The 26,944-nt window shown below is 41.3% G+C and overlaps 1 protein-coding gene across 3 annotated transcripts in view; it reads right to left on the minus strand.

Moving 5' to 3' along the window:
* Positions 1-25,924, minus strand: part of llgl1 (LLGL scribble cell polarity complex component 1) — a 95,453-nt gene extending 69,529 nt beyond the window's left edge. The window contains exons 1-2 of one of the 3 annotated variants that reach the window (XR_011954932.1): positions 25,713-25,924; positions 24,199-24,296 (exon numbers count right to left, since the gene is read on the minus strand). Coding sequence is in view for 1 of the 3 variants with exons in the window: in XM_072559554.1 (XP_072415655.1) it covers positions 24,199-24,296; positions 25,713-25,793 (179 nt within the window). In the remaining 2 variants the exon portion in view is untranslated. The remainder of the gene's footprint in view (positions 1-24,198; positions 24,297-25,712) is intronic. The other 2 variants (XR_011954931.1, XM_072559554.1) reach the window with 2 other exon arrangements.
* Positions 25,925-26,944: the final 1,020 nt, after the last annotated feature.

The raw sequence follows: 26,944 nt of genomic DNA on the forward strand, positions 1-26,944 counted from the left end.
GAAAAAAAAGCTCATTTTGCTGTTCCATTTCAAACTATTTGAATGCAGGTTGGAGCCTATAAAAGAGATCCAAGATAATGCTTAAAAGCAACTGGACAAGAAGTTATAGCAAACAGATTAACTTATTAGCTGATATAACATGTAGAAAGCTATGCATCAGTCCAGATTTTTTCATGTAACCCAAAGATATGGAGCACCAGACACCGGATCCCTTAGCAACCCCTCTGTGCTGGATGAGTAGTACCATGAAATAGGCCATAACTATATGGTTATGAAGTCACTTCATACTTATCTGAATTTTCTGAAATCCATGACCCACTTCCGCATTTCAGCACTATGCTAAATCTTGATGTCAATAGCGGAGATCTGAAGCATCTGTCTCAACACAAACAATCATGCCTCAAATGGAATTCAGTCCGACTATACCCAAGCCATTGGTTTATACAGGATCAAAAAGAATTTAACATTTTGGGATTAGAAGCTGAGCATTCATACTCAACTCTAGGGTTGAAGTGGTGTAAGGGTATAAATATTTTAAAAATCAAAATGTAACGACTGAACTCTTAACCAATTGCATCCTGTATCACTTGACATTCTTATTTATGCTCACATCTTGCATTCTGGAACAAATGAATGGGTGCACTTGTAGTGGAAAATAACCACAAGTTTATAAGAAACCCACAATTTTTGTTGAACGACAAAAACAACTATATTTCAAGAGCATAAATTTAATTTGTGGGAATTTACAAGAACAAGGAAGAGAATTTAAGCGGGCATTGGATAGGTATATGGAGGATAGTGGGTTAGTGTAGGTTAGGTGGGCTTTGATCGGCGCAACATTGAGGGCTGAAGGGCCTGTACTGCGCTGTATTCTTCTATGTTCTATGTTCTAACCATCTAGACTCAAAAAGGTTAGCTTGCATTCTCTCAAAAGGGTGCCGCCTTATCCACTATGATCTCTTATTTGTTTTCAGTAAGTGACAAGGGACCCCTGCAAAACACTTCAGCTGATTCCATGGCAGAACTAGAATCTCAAATCTTTCCACTTAGAAAAGTGGTGGTGAAGTCTGATCAGTCAACTTGCCAGGGCAGTAATACACACAAGATGTATAACCTCCAGAAGAAATACAAAAAAAAATTAAGACCACTCAGGATATTTATAACAATAACACCAGAAACTAACAGCTAGATTCCACTTCATAGTCCAGATGGTTCACAGCAACAATTTAGTGACATTTTGGAGAACAATGACAAACTAAGTACACCTTTCACAGCTTCTGCAAAGTCCAAAAGAATTTATTCAAAAGATTAGATTAGATCCCCTACAGTGTGGAAACAGGCCATTCAGCCCAACAAGTCCACAATGACCCTCTGAAGAGTAACCCACCCAGACCCATTCCCCTACATTTACCCCTGATTAATGCACCTAACACTACAGGCAATTTAGCACAACCAATTCACCTAACCTGCACATCTTTGGACTGAGGGGGGGAAAACTGAGCACCCGGAGGAAACCCACACAGACACGCGGAGAATGTACAAACTCCACAGAGGCTGGAATTGAACCCAGGACCCTGGAGCTGTGAGGCAGCAGTGCTAACCACTGAGCCACCATGCCACCCCAGATTTACTTGTACACTTTAAAGAACGATCATAGATGCAATGGGTTAGATGGTATCCTTCTGAACCATAACACTTCTGTAATTCTGCCATTGGCTGGAGAAGTTGTATATAGTTGTGCAGCACTTTCAAAGTGTTTTTCTTGGCTAAATGCCACAATCCATAGTCAGGTTACTGCAGCTAAACCAAAAGCAGGGGTCTACAGGAAAAACGTCTGACCTGCCAACCTAATCAGTTTGGGTGGATAAACAAATGAAGGGAATAAATGTGGTTGTGTCTTAAGAATTAAGCAATTGCTTCAGTTTGGGAAGACAAAGCAACTTATACTGGACTTCCTGTGAGAAAAATGCCATAAAGTACTGTCGTAGTTTCAATCCGATTCAAAACAGCCAACACCATTTCATAAATACAGATTCAAAATCTCCACTCTACTGATGCTCCCCAAGATCAATTTCCTGTATGCACAGTTTAAATCCAACATTTTATTGGGACCTCTTCAGAGAAATAATTTTCAAAATCACAACATGAAAAGGTATAAAGCAAGTATATCAAGCGAACACAGCTTCTAAAAGAATGAATCCTAGTGAGGGAGTCAATTTCTGCTATCATGAATTAGCCATTCCTTCATCAAGTTTTATTTAAATCAACAAGCCTTTGTTGAATCCTCAACTGGCCATCAAGAAATTTGCCTTAGTCAGGTGCAGGTAAAGAGTAGAGATGGGGAAAACAGAGGGAGAATTGTCTGAATTAGAGGCAGATACAATTGCCATGGAGGCTCAGTTGAACATATTAACTTCCCCAGTGAGAAGTATATAGAAACAGTAGTGCAAGGATAATTTTACTCTAATTCAGCAGCACAGACCAATGCTTGAGAATCACATATTGAACCATGATAGCCAGCAAAATTTAAAAGATTACTCTTCAAGGCTATTGTTTTAGTAAAGTAGTCATAAAACCCCATACATAGGTCAGGGAGGAAATGTCATCCTGGTGTTATGCCTCACTACAGTAACATGCTGGAAAGCAAACCTCATTATTACAAGAGTCAAAACAAGTTAAAAGGCTTTGAAAAGTAAGCAGGATTCAACATCAATTGGTCTTTAACCAGCCTGACAAAAAAAAAGTGCAAATCTGGACCATGCTAAGTGATATTAGCAAAAACAGATCAGAAACAATTTACAAGGACAATGCCAGGGTTGGAGGATTTGAGTTATAGGGAGGGGCTGAATATGCTGGGGCTGTTTTCCCTGGAGCATCAGAAATGGAGTGACCTTAGAGATTTAAAAACCTGAGGGGCATGGATAGGATAAATAAAAGGTGGTCGTTTCCTGGTGTGGGAGAGTCCAGAACTAGAGGGCATAGGTTTAAGGTGAGGCGAAGACAAAGGGACTGTAGGGGCAAGTTTCTCCATAGAGGATGGTGCATGCGTGGAATGAACTGCCAGAGGTGGTAATGGAGACTGGTACAATTACAACAACATTTAAAGAGGCATCTGGATGGGAATATGAATATGAAGTGTTGAGGGGGATTACAGGCCAAGTGCTGGCAAAATGGGACGAGATTAGGTTAGGATATCTGGTCCACATGGACAAATTAGACTGATGGGTCTGTCTCCATGCTGTGTGTTTCTATGACTATGATTAATATGTTCTAGCTACAGATAAATAACGAACCTGACATATTGGTACTTATTAACAACTTTGGATAAATACTGATAGCTGTGAAGAAATTCGGAGGTTAAAACAGGAAGGCATTCAAGGTTTGTGTAAAGAGTTGTAGCTCAAGTGCCAGTTGCGGTTGTGGGCATGTCAGTCAAGCTGTACATTTGGTTTGCAGACATTTCATCCCTTAGTGCAGTCAAGCCTCCTGTGAAGTGCTGCCGCACTGTCAGTTGGAATTTGACTTTGTTCCCGCTGCATCTGGTTGTTTGTTGCCGTGGTCAGTATATTGGATCGAGGTTAGTGTTTATTGGAATTATCCATGGAGTGCTAAGCATCTAGGAATACTCAAGCTGTCCTGTTTGGCTTGTCCTATTGTTGTGCTGTCCCAGTCAAATATGTGGTCCTTGTTGTCTGCGTGTAGATACTAAAAAGATAGCTGGTCAGAGCATTAAATGGCTAGTTCAGGTTAATGAATAAGGATCGCTAGTTGTTTGCTTGTGTTCGTCCCATAGTGTTTTGCACAGCAATCTTTGCATGGAATCTTGTACACCACATTTGTCCTGCATATAGGTATTGGGTCTTTTGTTCTGGTGAGTTGTCAGAGTGTAGCTATCTGTTCATGTACAGTCATAAATCAGTGGTTGGAGACATGGCTATTAGTTCAGAGGTGTTTTTGCAGAAGGTAGATTTGTTAACGTGTTGACTCTTGCTAATGTCCTCATTGCATTGTCTGCCAGGTATCTGCAGACAAAGTTGCAGGGATATCCATTCTTGAAGATTGTAGAAGTGGTGTTATCAGGTCAGGAGTGCTACAGTGTAGCCCTTTTGAACAGAGTCCTGGTGGTTTGGGTGATTGTTGTTAGTTCAGGATCTGGGTTTTTATGGCTTTTTGGAACACGTGTTATGCATCCCTAGTTCAGTGTTCTTTTTATCATCACATCCAAGGAGGGATCCGGTTGTAAATTTCCTCCTCGTTCATAAATTTGATCTGTTTGCATGGTGTTGATAATCCAATGCATACTCTCGATCTGTTCTTTTAATTACAAGTAGTGTCATCCAGCAATCTGATCCAAAGTTTGAATTGGATTTGTGGGAGGCTGTTTGTTCTAATCTTTGCATCACTGCTTCTGCCATGAGCCCAGAGATGGGTAAGCCCATGGTGTCCCATTGATTTGCTTGCATATCTGGCCATTGAATATGAAGAGTGTTGTCAAGCACAGGTCCAGTAGTTTAACTATGCAAACCTTGTTGATAGATGACATGACTGGAAACTGTTTGGTTTGTCTCAGGAAGTTGGCAATTGTCTCTTGAGATAACCTTAGCCATTGAGGTAAACTGTGCTGTTACATCAACTGAAGCCATTGCTTCATCCTTGTCTATGTTCATGTGCGTGATATTGTCTAAGAATTCCTATGATGATTGTATCGAGTGTTTGGATCCACTGATTAGATGCTGATGTTTTTGTTGAAATTCTTTTGCCAGTTTATGTGGAGTTCCTGGAAGTGCCACAATGGGTCAAAGTGGCATGCCTGGTTTGTGTACCTTAGGTAATCTGTAAAATCATGATAAGTTGGTGCCTTCTGGTTTCATCCTTTGTAGGTCAGTCTTGGTTATCAGTTCCACAGCACTAAGGATGTTACCTAGAAAGGTGACAAAAATGTCCACAAACCAAATTCACAGCTCAGCAAACACCCACAAGCAACCAGGAAGACATTTTTGAGTGATCCTCTCCAGTTTGCAGAAATAATCCTTTTGTTAATCAAAGCACAGCTTCTTGCTTTTTGGTGATATTTTCACTTGTTTGCAGAAGGCACCAGGTGACTGGCTCACACTTGAAAGGTGTGAACTCATTGAAAAAGACTCTCAGCTTCCAGTAATAGGAAGTGGGGAAAATAAACTATCTTCAGACTTGGAGTTGTCCTGCAAAGCAAAAGCCAATCTTTCTCCACCAGATCAGATTTTTCAGCCACCTGGATGCCAGAGGGGGTCACTCACTCACTCGCAGTTGAGGGTTATCATCAAGAACTGGTCATTCGTCCACAGACCAGCTACTTGCTAAGTCAAATATCTAAAACAGTGCCCTGGATCCAACACATTTGTGGCCAGGTTTTGCCACTGCTTTAACTTCATTACATAAACAGCAATTACAATGATTACTTAGCCTACCTTGAAAGAGAACTGCAATCCATGGGTTTTTAAACTAGTCATTTCAGTCCTCAAAATTACAGTTAAAAAATGCAATTTTCCATAGGCAACTTCAGACCCACAGAATGTGGCTAATGCCACCATCCTCAAATTGCCAAGCAAGCCATTTATAAAACAAACTAGGTTATTTTAAAATGTTATAAAATTATGGTACACTACCTGTAGACAGAGTCCTCCTTTGCTCCCCCACTCTTAATGACATTAAGATTGCCAAGTCCTTTACCAGAGTTATTTTTGACCAGAAACTAAGCTGGACCTGCCACAAATTATTGGCTACAAGAAATTCAAATCCAGAGAATTCTGCAATAAATTACTTGTCTCATGACTCTCCAAAGCCAGTGTACAATTAAGACAAAAGAATCTCAGCACAATCTAGGATAATACAGTGATAGCATCCAATCCATTACCTAAAGACATTCACTCCCTTCATGATACAGTAGCAGCATGCATAAACTAGAAGACGCTATGCAAGAACTCATCAAGGCATCTGCTGGCACCTTTCAAACCTGTGACTTCTACCAGCTCAAAAGGATGCAAGGGAACATCACTTGCAAAATCTCCAAGATACACGATCTTGACTTTAAATGCCATCAGTAAAAATCAGGCCAAAAGCCTCAACTTTCCTTCCAAAGAGCACTGTGGTGTATGCACACCAAATAACCTGGTGTTTGGAAGAGGATCACAACAGCCTTCAAAGGCAATTCAAAAACAAAAGCCTATAAATGTTGGTCACGCCAATTATGCTTAAAAAGTCAACAGGATTAAGTTGAAGACTCTTGTTCTATATGTTTCAATACACTACAAATCTTCAGTAATGCTGTACTTTAATCTCAAATGGAAGCTCTAATTTTTTAGTGTTGTTATGGATATCTTCCACTGCTTCAGTCAGTAGGCTACTTAACAGCAACAGAACAAGCCAGTCTTACCTTTTAACTGAATGGACAAGAGCAACTGTTCACTGCACTCAACCAATTGTTTAAAATTACTGCAATCTCAATCTGGACTTGGATGCCAACAGTAATCAGAACACCAGTCAGCAAACACTTTCCCATATCACATGGCATTTTCACTCAATAACCTCAAGCAATTGCTTCTCCATCAACCATACAAATTCTGCAAGACAAAAAGGAACCTAGAATCATTTTTGTCAGTTACCAACTTTTAAATGCTCCCTTACAAGCAGCCTACATTGCACAACTGAGTTTTCAACACTCCCCCTTCCTTAAATGATGGCAAATTCACAACATAATAGGAAGCAATCCTGCTCCAGGAGAAGAAAATGCAACCATGTAGCACAGCAATTGTAGTGATTAGGCAGGCATTTGTTCCATCAAGAGAGTTCACAGGACCTGGGTATTGTTCTGGCAACATCAAAGTCTAGCAAGCACTTCTATAACCACAGTACTCAATCACCTCATTGTATGACTGTGCATTTTACAAGTCAGGGCTCAAAACAATGGTTTTGAGGTTAATTACCAATACTCAAAAATTTAGTGCTCTTTCCTGAAAGCAGATTTATTGCATAAGTACTGTTCTGCAGGCATGACTTCAGTTCACTGGGGACTGACTCAAGCTGGTTTTCAGCTCATGCCTACTAGAGCGTTTTCTGGACAGGTTTCAAGGGCAAAATCTTGGCCCCAATTTTTTCTGCTAATCTAGGGAAGTTAGTTGTAACATCCTTGCTGGTCAAGATCTAACCAGTTCAGCACTTGTCAAGTGATCAAATATGTGGCACTACTATTAAACCTACTGCTGCTTTAGAGGATCACCCCACACAGTATCCTACTATCACAACAGAAAATGGAAGTGGTTGAATTTGTTTAGGTCAAATAGGTACCAACTTTAGACAAGTCTGGTATACAGACATTTCTCAACTTTTGGGTGGGTAGACTTCCCAACACAACTAAATAGAAGTTAATGTGCTGTCAAGTAAGCCAAAATGAAAGAATGTTTCTCCTTTAACAGTCTGCTACTAACATAAATAATCCATTTAAATTGAAAACAGGTCATCTTTTATTTCATAGAAAAAGAACTTGTGCTAATTTCTATAACTGTCAGTTTGTTCAAATAGATATTCATTCTTTCAACAGGTCACTTAGTAATTGCACTGTTCAGTTGAACTAAACAAAGGATAAAGTCTGCACCATGAGGAACAAGGAGGAGTGGCCTTTCTAGCCAGTAATTATGGTGAGGTGCTGGTGTTGGACTGGGGTGGACGAAGTTAAAAATCACAACACCAGGTTTAGCCCAACAGGTTTATTTGGAAACACTAGCTTTTGGAGCACTGCTCCTTTCAGGTAGCTATGGAACAGGATCATTAAACAATATAGCAAAAGATCAGTGTCATGCAACTGAAATGGTATTGTGAACAAACCTAGATTGCTGTTAAATCTTTCATCTTTTAGAATGGGTTGCAGGGTTCAGTTCATTAACATGTAAATCCCAGAACTTCTTTCAAGTCACATTCTCGAACTAAGGCTTTATTAAAAAAAGGTGACATCTCAGCTCAGACAATACTTAAGTGAGGTTAGAGTCTGATGCAAGATTGGGATACAGACTTGAACAGAGGGCTCAACATTTGCCCCACAAATGGACCCCATTGGTCTTGCAGCAGATATGGAGGAATTCAGACGAATGAGATCCTGGGAATTCTTCCCAGGTGTCAGCAGCAATCCCAATGAAACAATGAACAAACCAGCCTTCTGGAGGGCTGCTGCCCTGGGCTTGACATGTATGCTCAAACCATCTGGAAATGTCTAAATACCAGATTCACCCATTAGGTAGAGCAAAATATCACCTGATCACAATGCAACACCATCCATGCTCTCTAAACCAACCACAACATTGCCATCAAACCAGCAGATAAAGGAGGAGCCATAGTCACTCAGAAGAGAATGGCCTACTGCAAGGAAGTGTACTGACAATTGAGCATTCAGGAACACTACAAGCAACTACCAGCCAATCCAACCAAAGAACACACTGGTGTACTAAGTTGATCAAGACTTTTGATCCAGTCCTTCAGAGTACCCAATGCACACACATTCCCATTTATTTCTTGTACGGGGGACTTTTACTGCCTTCTGAAGATACACAAAGCCAACACATCTGGTTGTCCCACTGTGTTGGCCAACAGAACCCTGACATAGAACCTATCTACACTGAGGACAGCTTGAAGTCCATCATACAGGGGAACTTTTGTCATGACACTACAGATTTCTTACAGAAATTCAGCACCCAGAGGAGTTGAACTGGGAACATTCCTCATCACAATTGACATTTCAGCATCCCCCACAATGACTGCATCACTGCAACAGCCTCAGTACTTAACTGCCAATCTCAGAGCACCATCCTCCAACTCATCTGCTTCATCCTCGACCACAATGTCAAAGATGAAAAGAACCAGTTCTTCATTCAGACACAGAACAGCCATGGGGACCAAATTTGCACTCCAATCGGTCAACAATTTCACACACAAGTTCGAACAAGACATCTTTGCTGCATAGGACCTTCAACCAGCACTATACACCAGAAATATTGATGACATTTTCTTCTGCTGGACCTACAGCGTGGAGTCACTGAAACAACTAGTGATAACAAGTTTCATCCTACCAGACTTACCATGGACTGCTCTTTAGTATCTGTCTCATTCTTGGTCACATGCATCCCAAGATGGGCATCTCTACCTCACTATTGTAAAGCAACAGAATCCCTCAATGTTGCACTTCTCTAGCTTCCACCCTAAGCATTAAAAACAGCCATCCCCAAAGGACACACCTTATGCACACACAGGAGCTGTTCAGATGAGGAATGCAATGGATGCCTGAAGGACACCCTGATAATATGGTATGATGCTCAACTCAGTCGCCAGTTCAGACAGGCCACAGCAAGAAACTATAATAATCTCCTCAGGAGACAGACAAGATGCAACTGATATAGTACTCTTCATTGTCCAGTACTTCCTGGGAGCAGAGAAATGACATGTTCTTCCCAGCCTGCAACACAATCAATGGAGATGAACACTTTGCCAAGACCTCCCTACACCTCCACTTCTCACCTTTAAAAACAAGTGACAAACCTTAAACCACTTCACAACAAACTACCCAACCTTCAGGACAACATCAACCACAACACCATTCAACTGTCATGGCAACCACTGCAAGACATGTCAGTATTGACATGGATACTAACATTTCATGTGGGGACACCACCCAGGTACTCATGATTCAGCTAACAATCAAATTTCATGCTGCAAGAATACCCTGAGACATGGTACATTGGAGAGACCAAGCACAAAGGCACATATGCATCAAATGGGGTGAAGTTACACAATAACCTATTTTGCTCAAAAAGCACAATCTGCAGGCAGTCAATCCCTGTAATATTTTATTAATCTCTACTTTGAAAATTGAACTAGTCCGATTCAAGATTGGGATACAAATAGACTAACCACATATCTTTAATGCATTGTCTGTGCAGAGATGTCACTTTCTAAAACCTCAAGTTATCTCAAGAACGTGACTGTCGTTCTGGGATTTATATATTAATAAACTGAAACGTGCAAACCATTCTAAAAGACAGACTTAATAGCAATCTAGGTTTGTTCAATATTGTATCAGCCACGTGACACTAATCTTTTGCTATAAGATCTGTCTTATGCTCCTGCTCCACAGCTACCTGAAGGAGCAGGACTCCAAAAGCAAGTACTCCCAAATAAACCTGCTGGCCTATAACCTGGTATGATTTTTTAACTTTGCCAGGAATTATGAAAAGGAGATCATAGGTGAACTGCATTTTAGCTCCATCCAACAGCCTCCATATATTTTTGGATTATCTAACAAAATTCAGATTTTAAAAATGACCAATTCTTCGAGTATCAAGTGCTTGGATGAGGAACAATTTCACAACTCAAACTTTCTTCACTTAACGCCAGTGGCTTCTTGACTGTCTTTTCATTGTTCCTGTTAAATAGGTGTGAGAACAGAAGATAAAATCCAGGTAAACTTGCTATTTCCCAGCACTGAGCACATTCAAATTTATCCACACAGAACAATGGCTTTTAAAAATTCTCTGCAGTCTATAGATTATACTTTCATTTTGAAAGCAAACTTGAATACCAATATCACAACTCACTTCTACAAACAAGTAGCCTAATGGCATTCTTTAATATCTACATACTACAAAATACTCAAATCAGAAGAGGAAAGTTTTTTTTAAAATTACTTCATTTAAATATTTACTTCATTTCAAAGGGGCCCGAAACACACTTCAGGGATCTCTACTCCATTTGCAGAAATCAAGGAATGGTGCTCAATTGGAGCTGCCCACACACCCTGAAGTCTATAATCTCCAACTTCACCCAAAACATTAGGGAAAAAGGCAAAAAAGTAGCCATTCATGAAGGAGTGCACCACACTTCAAAATGATTGTAATTTGGCAGAGTACTTCCCTACTGGTCAGCCTCAGACAGAATGGTAAACAGGAAGAGAGAATTATGGTAAAGGAAGGAAAGGACAGTCCATACTCCATACATTAAAATATAGCTACTCAACTCCAAGATGCAATCAAAATTAACCATCGGTTGTGAGATATACAATATTTGTGAACTGTGAGGCAAAGTACAGGCTCCTTTGCAAACTGTTGCTACAGAAAATCACAACGTAAAACCACCATTGAGAAAAATTGCACCATAAAAGTTCAGTATCGAAAAAAGCTATAACCATTCAGTAGAGAGTTTGCATTATTCAAATATCACCCAATTGTGTTATAGCCAATTCACATTGATGAAACATACCAGAAAGACCTGTACAGAGTTCAGTGTTAGAACAGAACAGTACAGCACAAACAGGCCCTTAGGCCCACTATGTTGTGCAGGGACTTAATCCTAATGTAAGATACAGTAACTTAACCTACACACCCCCTCAAGTCACTGCTATCCATGTGCATGTGCAGTCATTTATGTCCCCAATGACTTCACTTCCACCACCTCAGCTGGCAACACATTCTATGCATTCACAACTCTCTGCGTAAAGAACCTGCCTCTGACGTCTCCTTCATACCTTCCTCCTAATATCTTCAAACTATGACTTCGTGTTCCAGTCAATCCTGCCCAGAGGAAAAAAGTCTCTGGCTATTGACCATCTATTCCTCATTATTTTGCACACCTCGATCAGGTCTCCTCTCTTCCTCCTCCTCCTCCTCTCCAGAGATATCCAAGCTCATTCAACCCTTCATAAGGCAAGCCCTCCAGTCTAGGCAGCATCCTGGTAAACCTTCTTTGCACCCTCTCCAAAGCCTCCACATCTTTCCTATAGTAGGGCGACCAGAACTGGACACAATATTCCAAATGTGGTCTCACCAGGGACTTGCAGAGCTGCAGCAAAACCTCACTGCTCTTAAACTCAATCCCCCATTAATGAAACATCATATGCTTTCTTAACAACCCTATCCACTCAGGTAGCAACTTTGAGGGATCTATGTACCGTCAGATGTACAGCGTGGAAACAGACCCTTTGGTCCAACCTGTCCATGCTGACCAGTTATCCCAACCCTATCTAGTCCCACCTGCCAGTGCCCAGCCCATATTCCTCCAAACCCTTCCTATTCATATACCCATCCAAATGCCTCTTATGTTGCAATTGTACCAACCAACACGCAGATCCTTCTGTTCCTCCACACTGCCAAGAATCTTGTCTTTAATCCTATATTCAGCATTAGAGTTAGACCTTCCAAAATGCATCACTTTGCATTTATCCAGGTTGAACACCATCTGCTGTTTCTCAGCCCAGCTCTGCATGCACTGCAGCCTACAACAGCCCTCGATACTATCAAAGGCACCTCCAACCTTTGTATCATCGGCAAATTTACTAACCCACCCCTCAACCTCCTCATCCAAGTAATTTATAAAAACTATGAAGAGCAGAGGCCCATGAACAGAGCCCTGCAGGACCCCACTCACTGTCCTCCAGGCAGAATACCTTCCATCTACAACCAGTCTGTCAGCCAGCCAATTCTGAATCCAGATAGCCAAATCTCCCTGTAACCCATACTTCCTGACTTTATGAATGAGCCTACCATGGGGAACCCTATCAAATGCCTTGCTGAAATCCAGATACACCACATCCACTGCTCTACCATCAACCTGTCTTGACACCTCAAAGAACTCAATAAGATTTGAGAAGCATGACCTGCCCCTCAAAGCCATGCTGACTGCCTTTAATCACACAATGCTCTTCCAAATAGTCATAAAATCCTATCCCTCAATTCTTTCCACAACTTTGCTGACCACAGATGAGACAATGACTGGTCAGTGTGTAATTGCCAGGGATTTCCCTATTACCCTTCTTGAAAAGTGGAACATTCACCTCCTTCCAATCCCCCAGTACAACTCTTGTGGAGGGAGAGAAGGCAAATACCCTCACCAGCAGCTTAGCAACCTCCTTTCTCACTTCATGGAGCAGCCTAGGATAAATGTGGTCTGGCCCTGGGGACTTATCAATCTTAATGTTTTCCAAAACTTCTAGCACATCACCTTCAATCTTGATCAGGTCAAGACTGTATCCCAGCTCCTCCCAAGTTCTCATTTACAACAAGTTCCCTTTACTTGGTGAAAACTGAAGCAAAAAACTCATTTAGGGATTCCCTATCTGCTCAGACTCCACACACAAGTTCCCTCCGCTATCCCTGAGCAGCCCTACCTTCTCCCTGAAGATTCTCTTGTAATGTGTTCTTGTAATAAGTCTTATAATCCACTCCATCAATTATACCCTCATTGAGCACATCAGTACATAACCTTCTTGTGAAATGTACAGTGGCTAACTAATGGAAAAGTAATTCATCTGGTTGCCAAATGCTTCCTTTAGTTTTCTGACACTTATCAATGCTGTAGCAGTCTCAATTATGATGCAGATACCCATTTCAAATCAGGTCTCCAAGCCCACCTTTGTTGCTCTTTAATTGTTTGAGCCAGGAGCAAAGTGTTCACAGGAACAGGAAAATCAATGTTTCGGGCATCAGCCCTTCTTCAGGCATCAGCCCATTCCTGAAGAAGGGCTGATGCCCGAAACGTCGATTCTCCTGTTCCTTGGATGCTGCCTGACCTGCTGCACTTTTCCAGCAACATTTTCAGCTCGGATCTCCAGCATCTGCAGTCCTCACTTTCTCCGCAAAGTGTTCAGACTACTTGATGCTGGGAATCAGTGCTGGGACAGAGGGTAAGTCGCAAGAGAGATGGAAAAGGCCCATCACACCTTGACAAAATGACAAAACCTTCAGTAGCAATTGTTTATGGTGTAAATCATGGCAGTCAATTGTACCACAAGGTGCTTGACAACTGTTGGTTGGAAAATAACAGGTTTCACACTGAACTGATGTAAAGCGCCAATTCCTTTTCTGACTGCACACAGATTATAGTTTCATGGATGAAAAGTAGCCACTTCAATTCATGGAGAATATTAGCACCTCACTCAAGGTTATTCAAAGAACCTCCCAACCAACATTCACTCATTTGCTGAATGTAGCAAAGAAAGAGCAAAAGGCCCAAAGTAGGACATCTCAAACAAGGTTTTTACAGCTTTTGAAGCTCAGTCAATGTAGGAAACAATAGCCAATTTACATCCATCAAGCTCCAACAAACTCAGACTACAAAATAATTTAGTTTAGCAGTGTTGATTTCAGATATCAGAAGGACATCCTGCTTCATATGAAATAGAACAAAGGATAAAAAAATTTACAGCTCAGGAACAGGCCTTTCGGCCCTCTAAGCCTGTGCCAATCCACATCCACTGCTTAAACCAATCACCGAGTTCCAAGGATCTGTATTCCTCTCCTCCCCACTTATGCATCTCTCCAAACTCACCTTAAATGAATCTACTGTGCCTGCCTCTATTACCTCTGCTGGCAACACATTCCAGGTACCTACCACCATCAAGTATTTTCCACATGTACCCCTCTTAAACTTCTCACTTCTCACCTAGTTATTGAATCCCTCACCCTGGGGAAAGCTTCTCTATCCACCCTGTCTACCCTTCATGATTTTGTATACCTCAAATCAGGTTCCCCCTCAATCTCCTTTTTTTCCTAAAAACAATCCTAATCTACTCAACCTCTTCACAGCTAGCAACTTCCACACGAGGCAACATCCTCGTAAACATTCGCGGCGTCCTCTCCAGAGCGTCCACATCCTTTTGTTAATGTGGCGACCAGAACTGTACACCATATTCTAAATGCAGTCAAAGCAAAGTCTTGTGCAATTTTAACATGATCTACCAGCTCTTCTAATCAACACTCCATCTGATGAAGGCAAGCATACCATTTGCCTTCTTGACCACTAACCACCTGTGCAGCCACCTTCAGGGTACAATGGACCAGAACTCCCAGATCTCTGCTCAATTTTTCCTGGAGGCTCTTCCATTTACAGTATATAGTTGGCTCTAGAATTATACTTCCCAAAATGCATCACCTCATTTTGCCTGGATCGAACTCCATCTGCCACTTCTTCACCCAACTCTCCAGGTTATCATAGACTCCTGTATTCTTTGACAGTCCCCAAGGCTTTCTGCTACACCAATCTTTGTGTCATCTGCAAATTTACTGATCAGACCAACAATAAGACCATAAGGGGGAAAGAAAAAAAAAGTGGAAGGCAGGCCATTCAGCCCATCAAGTACACTCTGCCATTCAAATCATGACTGATGGGGCATTTCAACCACCACTTACCTGCACTCTCCCATATCCCTTAATTCCTCACAAGATTAAGAATTTATCAATCTGTGCCCTGAAGACATTTAACAGCCCGGCCTCCACTGCGCTCTGTGGCAGTAAATTCCACGGGCCCACCACTCTGGCTGAAGAAATGTCTCCTGATTTCTGTTTTAAATTGACTCCTTCTAACTCTAAGGCTGCGCCCATGAGTCCCAGTATCCCCATTAGATGGAAACTTCCCAGTATCTACCCTTTCTAAAGCCATACATGATCTTCCAAATTTCTTAGATCTCCCCTCAACCTTCTGAGCGATCTTTCATATCAGAGAGCAGGTAGAGCCTTAAATTCTCATCAGAAAGCAAATATTACTGACACTGCAGTTCTCCCTCAACACTGTATTAGAGCATCATTTAACCCTAGTCTTGGTGAGCAAGTGTCTGTGCAGGCCTGTGATGTAACTCAGGGCTGAAGGACTTCCAGACATGCGTAGGTTTACTGTTAAAGTAACAATGCAACTTCCTTTGCAGCAAATGCATACTTCATTCACATTACAAATACACTAAAACTGGCAAGAAATTCAATCATAAATTCACATTTGAAATATAAATGGATTATACTACAAACCTTCACAGAAATTTTAACTGAATCACATGGAGCAGCTTTCAAATTGGAGTGAAGGCTTGCTACAAGTCCTTTAATATAGATCTGCATGTTTAATGCTATGGTTCACAAAAAAAATTACAGACAATGAGGAATGTAATTTTAAAAGCACACTTACTAAATCAGGATAAATCACTTAATGAAGTAGACCAGTACGTGAATACAACATTTGCATCTGGTGTGTAGATGTAATAAATGATACTACCTGCCATTAAATAAAGGATAAAATATGATTACCAATCCAGCTTAACAATCTGACATGCACAGGACATCTGCTGGACTCCTGCTCACTGACGTAGCCATTCAAGTTGACAGGAGCATTTCTCCCACTCAAAGCCATACTGAGATTCTAGAACTCCTTCAAATTGAAGAGTCAGCATCACTTCAGAAATGTGAAGACCATCTAACTGTGGCCTTAAGATAAAGCTCCCAGAGATAATTCCCTGGATGCAGTTTGGCACCAACACATAGCATGCAATGAATTTCCTGCAGAGTTAAATTTCAAGCCTCCCTCCAGCACTATCCTTTTTAAAAAGGATATAAAGTCTTCATGAACTTGGCAAGTTTCCATATTCCTTGCCTCTTCCCTTAAAGTGGGATATATTCCAGATAGTGTTGAAAACTTCTGGGAGGGGGGGTGGCATAATTGGAAACATCCATGGCTGAAACAATTAAAGAAAATAAAGCTGTCTATTGTTTATAAAATATCCAAGAAACTGGATTTCCCAGTGACAGGAGATTTATAAAAACTGGTCAAATAGACACTTAATTTTCAAAATTAAACTTTACTTTCAATTGTGTAGTGCAGCAAATTACTCTTAAAAACAGCTTCCTCTCCTTGCAAGAGGAAAGTTACAATGAAATTGAATTTACAGTGGAAAGATGCCAGATTTAAATGGAAGTCTCAGTTTAGTGTTATCCAAGAGTGGTGAGGTGTCAAAACATTACAAATTTAAAATTTTTCACAGCAACCGAACAGCAGAGGCATAGGAATTGGCCTCAACGAGAATACGAGAAAAAAAGGAGGAACATGTCTATTAGCACAAATGGTGGTCAGACAAGGGGAGGAGGAGTAGAGAGAAAGAGCCTCCTAAAATCTCTTCACAACTTTCTCCACCCATTTTTCCCACTGAGTTTTGATTTTTCAGCGTTTTCCTGGCAAACTCAAAGAAACCACCTTAAATGAGTTTTCTCCAAAAGAGGACAAGGCAGTTATATAAAAAACAATTTTGGCTGTGATTCATTCCTGTTCTCCCCTCCCCCCAAATCAGGGTTGTACATTTGTCTTCATCTTTCCAGGAAAATTCAAATTTTATACACAAATTAAGACCACTTATCAAGAGAGCAGCTTGCCTTTGGTGCACTGTTGTTTAGGAGATGGGCCCCAGGAGCCCTCCCACACAAATGCTTGAAAACCACTGGACTAGAATGTCAGATTTCATAATGCCATAGAGAACCTCATTATACATATTTTAGGCCACGTTCAACATAACTTGCCAACACAATTAATGCACAAAAATACTTTAATATTCAGGTACAACAAGATCAGATATATCAGATGACACCAACCAAGTTTCACTGAAGTAATTGCTGCTGAACCAGGATTTCATTTGGATCAACAGCCAAACTTGTTTGGTCAGCTGTGCTCCAGTCAATCCAACTTCAAGGACCAAAACTACAGGCAGATTCAATCAATAGTCCAGAACTACATGCTCAGGATGCAGTTTAGGGTTTAAATGGCAATAAAGACCTTCATAATACAGATGACAAAACAATGTAATTTAACAAACAGACATGGAACATGCCTAGTAAGTCATCTCTTCAAATCCCTCCAGCACTTGCCTAGAGCAGCAATCCAGTATTTCACAACTCAAAAGATTTTTTCTAAAAATGGTATTTGTTGCAGTTCACTGCCTCACACATTCACACTGGCCTGACAAGGTTACATGAATGCATTTTACCACTGACTCTGTCACTGTATTGAGCAAGATCCACATGGAATCCAGGGAGAGCTAGCCAATTGGATGAAAAATTGGTTTGAAGATGGTGAAAAACAGGGGCTGGAGAGTACCAATGAGTAATTATAGCAATTTAATTGTGTAATTACAGAACAAAGTTCGTTTTCAGTTTCATGTCCAGAAAAGGACAGTTATTTTACCTCTTGTATTGATTCTGGACCCCTGGGAAGAGCCAAAGGGTGTTCTTTAAAGCCATACCATCCCTGCCCCAGATGTGCTTGATGGGGTCAGTGTGAGGGGAGTCAAGATTAAAGTGGTGCTGGAAAAGCACAGGTCAGGCAGGATCCAAGCAGCAGGGAAGTCAACATTTTGGGCAATAGCCCTTCATCACGAATGGCTTTTGCCCAAAACAGATTTTCCTGCTCCTTGGATGCTGCCTGACCTGCTGTGCTTTTCAGCACTCTAATCTTGACTTTAATCTCCAGAATCTGCAATACCCACCTCCAACTCTGAGGAGACTTTATTTTTAGTTAAAACAAGTAACCAAGATCTGATTTAATCATTCACCCCCCCCAGCCCTGAAGTCAGCAGTACATGGGAACAGGATAGTCAAGGCAGCATATGGGACACTGTTTCAGTCATGGCAGAGTATTATAACAAGGATGCAACATCTGAGTTGTACCGAACCATTGGTCAGGCCACAACTGGAGTAGTGTGCGCAGTTCTGGTCACCTCACTAAAGCAGTGAGGTGAAAGCACTGCAGGGGGAACAGAGGAAGTTCACCAGGATGTTGCCTGGGATGAAGAAACTGAGCTGTAAAAAGGAGAGACTAGGCAGGCTTGGATTGTTTGGTAGGCTGAGGGGGAAAACATAGCAAATCACTTGTAAGTTTCCCTCCAAGTCACTTACCATCCTGACCTTAAAGTGTTGCTGGCTCAAAACCCTGGAATTCCCTCTGAGCAACAATCTACAGCAGTTCAAGGAGCAGGTCACCATCACCCTTGCAATGGCATCTAGTGACAGGCAATAAATGCTTGCCTAGCTAACTATACCCACATCCCATGTGATTTAAAGGCAGCCTGGACTACAGACACAGAAATATCAAGTCCACAAGCAGCTAATTTAAATAGCTGCAACAAGCTACATTATCCTGAGGCCATGTTACTTGATTTTAGTTGGGAGAGGGGACATAATTTAACTGCAGTTTCTGTACAGCACAAGAATCCATTGTTCATCAGTATCAAAGCAGCGTGCCTCTGGTACCAGTCAAACTCCAGATCATGAGTACAGATTGTTTGCTTAGACCCATATGCCTCACCAACCAGCCTAAAGCATTGTTAGTTAAACTCAGTTAAGCTCCATTAATCCCAATCACTTTTTGCAGCATATGGTCAAAAACACCATCCTCAGTCAGAATTCTTGCCAGAAACCACGATGACTGCTTCAAAAAGATGCAAAAGGTATATATAATCTGAACAAAAAAAAGGTGTGATCTTCTACCGCTTTAACCAAACAAACAGAGCATTGTGCTCCAATCAAAATTTCTTAGATAGCACAAATTCATGAGTTCCTCCATTTCACATGTTTAGAAAGTAAGGCTGAAAACACCTACTATATCAAAAGCACTAATGCTGAAAGAATTTGACTTGTGTTTACCATCAAATACAGACTGAAAACCACTTTAAAGACAAGGGCAACATTAAACCTGAAGTGCATTGCTATGCCACTGACATGCCTCCTTACATTCACCTGCTCCCCATTAATAGTCCTACTCTGTCCCAGCACCTGGAAAGAACACTGGAGGAGTCATCTTAAAAAGAAAACTCACTTTTTGAAGCATACTCTGAATGGACCAAACTATGAAATCCTGTCTGGTATATATTAAAAGGCAGCAGCATCTGCCTCTGCATATTCATGTTGTCACTACAGCACTGCAACATGCAAATAAAAACTGCATTAATGTGTATTTCAGGACTGAAATTTCCAACATTAGTTAGGCCTTTGTTTGCACTGTGTTTCAGTTTAAGTCACCTTTCCACATGTTAATTTCAACCAGTTTAATAAGAATGAGAAGAACACAGTTGGTTCACTATGAATCTAATTCGAGATAAATATAATTTTCTAAATCTTGGAACAGAACACCTCGTTCAGAATGTTAAACATGATAACAAAACTGTATTCATTGTAGAAGATTGCTGGCCAGGGAGATAAACATATCAACATCAGAAAAATGTCAAAGGTCACAAATATGGACTCCTTTGGGAAGCACTAACTGAACAATGGAAACAGCAAAGCTTTGTTCTTCAGCCCTAAAGTGTGCCTGGACAGCAACTTCATCTACTGGATTAGTGGTGCTGGAAGAGCACAGCAGTTCAGGCAGCATCCAACGAGCAGCAAAATCGACGTTTCGGGCAAAAGCCCTTCATCAACTTCATCTGTCAACTGTAACCCTGAACCAAACAATTTGTACCTGCTGACATTTGATCAAGTCAGCTTCCAAATATATCAATGTTTTTATTTTCGTATCACCTGACATCTCCCTACTTTCAACTCATCTCTAGTTGAAACCTTTTTCCACATTACCTCATAACTTGACTATTCCAGTGCGTTCCTGAGTAACCTCATGCTTTAAACTCTAGGTCAGTCAATAGTCTTCTGCCCATGACAACTTGGAACAAGTCCAGTTCACCCATCATCTGTCAAGCTTGCTGATTTAGTTTAGCTCTTAATAGAAGATGCCACAATTGACATTCTCAATTCCCTTTCTTCACTGTTTTACACTCCTTGAGTTTCAGTCCCTTACACATCCCTAGCATTTAGGGAGCATCACACCACTAGTAGCATGCCATAGGTGCCTTGGACCCAAGCTCTGGAATGCTTTCCCTCAAAAACCTCTACATTTCACTTGCTCATCATTCAAGACACCTAAAACTCTCCTCAGGAGAAGCATTTGGTCATCTGTCCCAATTCATCATGTCCAGGGCTTAGGATTAATTTAAACCAATCAAGCTTTGGATTATACTTCAACACCACTGAAGGTAGAACACAGGTCTCAACCAGCCTTTTAATCGGCTGTATCTGAAGCACTGCTTCAGCAGTCAACAGCATTTATCACCTTAAACCACTCAACCATTAAGTTACAACCATGCCCATGAGATCAAATGGACAAGATAAATGAGTGTTCTAGCACCCACTTTGACTAGACCTACAAACAAAAAGTCAGGTCACTTACAAAGTGACAAGTTGATGAAGTCCCACAACTGCCAAGGCAATTACTACACAAAGACCTTCTAACCCCTTAAGAAAAGGAGTAAGAACATGCACTTTGAATATAAATAAAGTTAGCCAGGTTCCCCAATAGGACCAACTTAACAATCAAGGAGCTCTGGCTGAGATTATGTTCACTCAGCTGAGTCTCAAGAAGCTGGATCACTCTTGAGGACGGTGTAAACAAAGGGTGACTTGGTGATGGGATACTGGCCTCTGGATTTATTTTAGAAAGCAATGCAAATTATCTGAGATGGGGGGAAAATAGGTTCCAAGAAACCAAGTGTCACAAAACAAAAAACTAACAGACTTATGTTGCCAAGGTCAGAAACAGGCAAAAGATTGAAGGACAAAACAGAGACTGCGAACTTGTTAAAAAGATTGCTTAGTACATGCTTTGTTCAACAATACAGAGCCAGTGTGTTGCACTGAACTTCTGAGTCATACTCTAATGTGATGTAATACAATACTCAGACACAAGCTTCCTATTGACAAAGGGACTCTTCTTTGGACAGCTCATTGATCAGCAATGCCATTCTTAAACTACCCAAAGACCAATAATTTTCCCATCAAGCATTCTGCACTTAAAAGCTCTCCAGTCAGGGAACAGCTGATATAACCAGAGCAATGGGTACTAGAATTAAATGTCACTGCAGCACTATTAAGTTCTCCCACGGTAAACAAACCGAATGGTTTGCTAGGAAAAAGGGAGGACTGCAGATGCTTGAGATCAGAGTAGAGTGTGGTGCTGGAAAAGCACAGCAGTTCAGGCAGCATCCAAGGAGCAGGAGAATCAATGTTTCAGGCATAAGCCCTTCATCAGAAATGGCTTGCTACGCAACTTCAGAAAGCATCAGTGTCAACTACAATGATGTGGGGTTAAAGCTGGGGAAGGATTGGAAGTTTTCTTCACAAGGAAATGTGAAATTGTAATTTAGAGGTTTTATGGCCGCCATCATATATTTCATTGAAGATATTTTAAGTTAACTGATTTTTTAAATACCAACTGCCAGAAGTTTAACTCCAGCAACAAAACTACAATGTTGTTACACCAGTTATGTTAGGATGAACCTTGCACATAATGGCCATTAGAATTTGGAGAAATCAGGTTGACAAACATGCAATTATCATGGTATCAAAGTAACCAGATTGAAACAGGATCTAAGCTGCACTCATTGCTGAAAGACACAGACATTAAATCAGAGTCTTGAATCTATATTCTAAAAGTTTGTGAAATGTAAGAGTTACTGATTTTCAAAATCTATGCATCAATTTTGATTAACTATCAATATAAAGCAGCATAAGGATTTCCAAATTGTCTGGAGTAGAAGTAGACAAACATTCTTAGAGTAACCTGCCGTCATAATCTAAGCTTTTGTTAATCAAAAACTAAGCTTCCTAGTAAATCTCAGATCAGTTTCTGGGAGACTAAGCTAATAGTTTCTGCTGCACACATTTATTTGATCAAGCTAACTCAAAGCTTTTTGCCTCAATTTTATTTATTATTGAAGTGAAGCTAACATTGTAAACAATTAATGCAGCCTTGTCAATCAACAAATAATGGATTCTGGATGGTTCATCTTTTTTGGATGTCATGCATGAAGCAACTAAGTTTACTGTGCTTGCTGTTCTGAAAACTGCACGTTTCATGGTCCATTTAAAATATGTAGTAACACTGACAATAGGATTTCAGCAGTGCAGTGATGAGAGAAATGCCAATACATCCACTCTAACATTACAATTCAACTGGTCTTCCTCTGTAGACAATATTCGGATCTGCAACCAGGTTGCACTCAAAGCGATATTTGTCAGAACAGACATGTGGATTTTGCACATGTTGCATTTTTTTAAATTTTCAGTACAAATTCTCCTTTAGTGGTTTATTTTTACTGTTAAACCGAAGATGGAATTACAAAAACAAAAAATGAAGAAATGAATTCAAGTTGCCTCAATCATCTACAATAGCTTTAATTTACTCACACAGGACATTTACAATTTGATTGCACAGAAAATAAACCTTCAGCAACAGCAAAATCTCACAAATCACAATATCCCAACAGGCAAAACACATTCAGCAAACCCAACTAATAGCACCCAGAGACCTTTCTGTCCATTCAAATTAATTCGCTAGCAAGCCATCTAGGTACAAATAAAGCTGGACTCTCCCAGGTAATGTTAATATTTATAACTACTCTCCCATGTAAAACTAGGCAGGCATTCTTCTCTCTATTCTTAGAAAGATTTGGTTAGTTACCATGGGAATGACTGAAGTGAAGTGTTGCTGGCCACATGCTCAGGATTCTCTCCAGGTCACATTTACTACCAGCAGCCACGAGGGAGTGCATACTACCTCTTGTTTCCGGAGAGGATAGAAAGAACTGCCCTGAGCCAAGGGCTGAATCCCATCTGTAAGCAATCCTCCCATATCACCAAGTGCTTTCAAAATCACAATATTCAGGCACAGCCAGAATACCCTTCACCCAACTTGAGATTGCACTAATAACAGTACACACCAAAAAAAAGGGAAGCATTGATCAAATCCCACGGGGAGCTAAATTAGTCAGTCATGTCATCGTGCGCCTGTTGCAAGAGGGCTCTTCTATTTGCTGTGTTAACTGAACTTAGCCTCACCTGTCTCACATGTGATCTGCCCTTTTACAATATTTTGGAGAAGGCAAAAAACACACTTTAAACATTTTTCAATAAACCTGCAAGTTACTGACCACTCTGAACAAAATGCCTGACTACACAATGGGTTCTCAAATGCAACGAGAAGAACAAAATACTAAAGCATCTTCTCAAAAGGCGTGGTTGCCAAATTCTAACATCATTTTGGGAAATCGTAAATTGCTTCTGTGTTTTAAACTTTAGTAAATAAGTGAATGGCAACAAAATGCTTCAAAAGTTAATTCTAAATTCTGTCACTCCCACAAGAAAAAGCTTGTTGACATGGTTACAAGTCAGATCAGCATACATGCTTCCCAGTGGATGATGGTTACCCTGGCTTACAAAGCTTACTCCAATTCCAATCTACACAAACATCTGCTGCTTCATGAAGCTTTTTATCAAGTGTTAAAGCTCACCTTTATGCAGATCAAAAATATTTTTTGAATTGAAAAAAGGATACATTTTCACAGCTCCTGATTTGGTTGCAATGGCCATGAGCCGTAGCTTTGGATCATGGGCTAAAGAGCTTGGCTGGTTTGGAAATCCATGTTCCACTGTCTGCAAGGAAGGAAATGTATATTTATGATTTGCTTGACAAGTTGTAACCTGAAGTGCTCAGAGATAACCTCTGCACCTGGAGGACCGTCAACTCAGTGAAAGATACTTTTTGGTTTGCCCAAAGCGATTTTCCATTGCAAAGTTACCAGCTATCAAATGCTGTACAAACTGGCATGTTCCAATGTCCAGGGCTACAGGGGTGTGTACACTAAAGCTTGAGGTATCTATTACTAAAGCACACGGAGGAAATGCCACTGTTTCAGAATGTATAGTGTTTCTGGTCACATTTGTTAATTTCTCAAATGTTGAATTTGGATGGAGGCACCCAAATGTTCAATTCGGAAAAAAGAAAAATATGACTTTATACTTTTACTAAGCAGCTCAAGTTGGACATTACAGAAATGTATTAACATAGATACTTAATGCATAAAGTATACCTTATTTTATGAAGGCAAACATGTAGCAATCAAGCTGGTCAAGAAACTTGAACACCACCAAATCATTGCCACTCTAAAACCAGCTAGGACACATGATCCCTTTGCAGCTCTCTCCTTTCCCAAAAGGAACCAGCCTTGCCAGGCATCCCACAATAACCAAAACCTGACTTTTTTTTAAAAAAGGAAGCATTGAAGTTAAAGCCAAGGTGGAGATGAAACACCTCTAAGGCAAAGTTAATCAGAACACTGGCTGCAAAGGAACAGGAACGGCTCTGTGGGGCCGCTATCAAGTATTTGTTGCATTGGCACAATGGGAGCAGAGATCAGGCCATCATTTATTGTATGTGGCTAACAGCCTTTGAAAAGGAAGCGATGAGTTGCCTTCATAATTACAAGCAAGTGGTTTGGAAGGGACAATTGAACAGTAAGCCTGTACATGACAACAGGCAAGCAACAATAATGGCAGGTTCCTCCCCTAACGTGAGCAATATTAGTCGTTACAATAATTACTAGTCTTATGGCTGTCATTACTGGTACTACCATTTTAAACTGGCTTCATTCAACAGAATTTAAATTCCCCAGCTGTTATGCTGAGTTTTGAACACATCTTTAGGTCAGTAGTTCAGACCACTGGAGTATTAGTTCTGCAAGAGGCTAAAACACAGTTTCATCACCCCTCCTACCTACACCCCCTCCTCCACTCCCTACAACCATTCTCCCCCCATAATCCCTCCTCTAAAACCCCTTCCCCATCTGGCCTTCCCTCCTGCTTTCAGCTTCCCCTTACACCCCTTCCTTGCCCCTCCCCCCCCCCACCCCCCCACCCCATAACCTTACCCCATACGCTCCCACCCTCCCTACACCACCCCTTTCACCTTTACCCTCCCTTTTCATTCCTCCTTACCCCCCAACACACCACACACCCCCCCTACCCTCCACACTACATACCCCATCCCCCCCCCCCCAAGCCCTCACCCACCTTGTTGAAGGCAAACAGCTCCAGCTTTACTTTCTCCCGCTGCGGGTCGTTGCCCGGCCGGCGGAAGCGAAACTTCATCATGGTCCCAGGTCCTGTTTCGCGGCGGGTACTCTCTTCTCCCCCCCGCCCCGCCTCCCCGGTTTCGGTGGGCTCGCTCTGGCTGATGGATTCCCAGACTCGCCCTCCTCCCCTCTGCCTGCCTCACTTTTTTTTTGGGTCGCGCGGCCGCCTCTGATCCTTTTGTGGCGGCGCCGATCCGTTAGCCCCGCCCCCTGCATATGCGCGCCGCCTATTGGTTCCTCCCAGTCGATTGGCATCAGAGCCCCCCGACCGAGACCAATTGATGGGCAAAACCCCCTTTCCCCACGTGACCTGGGAGCCACCAATCCACCGTGCAGACCGTCGGGCGATACTGCATCCTGGGAAATGTAGTTTACATTGGAAACAAACTCTTCAGCCCAATAGCACAACAAGAGCACAGCTGGGTCAGGCAGCATCCATGGGGAGACAGCACACCAACGTTCCAAGTTCAGATGATTCTTTATCAGAGCTGACGTGAGGTGTGGAGGGGATAGCATTTATGTTATAATTTGGTGGTGGGGGTGTTGGTTCTGGGTGTCAGGTGCTGTTGGAGAAAGGGTGATGTGGAGGTGCCTGTGTTGGGCTGGGGTGGACAAAGTTAAAAATCACACAACACCAGGTTATAGATTTATTTGGAAGTACAAGCTTTTGGAGCACTGCTCCTTTGTCAGGTAGCTAGTGGGGCAGACTCATAGAACACAGAATTTATAGCAAAAGATGAAAGCATCATACTACTGACGTGATTGCGAATTTGAAGATTTGCAACTCAGTTTGTGAATGAGGCTGTAAGTTTGCTCACTGAGCTGGTAACTTTTATCTGATGGTGTTACTTAGCATGGTGACAAAACGTCTGAGAATAAATCTACCAGCTAAGCGAGCAAACTTACAGCCTGATTCACAAGCCGAGTTACAAATCTTCTTCAAAATTACAAGCATGTCACTGTACGATACTTTGATTTTTTACTATAAATTCTGTGTTCTATGACTCTGCCCCGCTACTTACCTGACAAAGAAGCAGTGCTCTGAAAGCTTCGACTTCCAAATTCTGTTGGACTATAACCTGATGTTGGTGTGATTTTTAACTTTGTCCACCTTTGTCTACCAGCTCAGCGAGCAAATTTACGACCTAAACTGACGCGATGTTGATAGTT

This window comes from Chiloscyllium punctatum, chromosome 40 (genome assembly GCF_047496795.1).
Source record: "Chiloscyllium punctatum isolate Juve2018m chromosome 40, sChiPun1.3, whole genome shotgun sequence".
Classification (NCBI taxonomy): domain Eukaryota; kingdom Metazoa; phylum Chordata; class Chondrichthyes; order Orectolobiformes; family Hemiscylliidae; genus Chiloscyllium; species Chiloscyllium punctatum.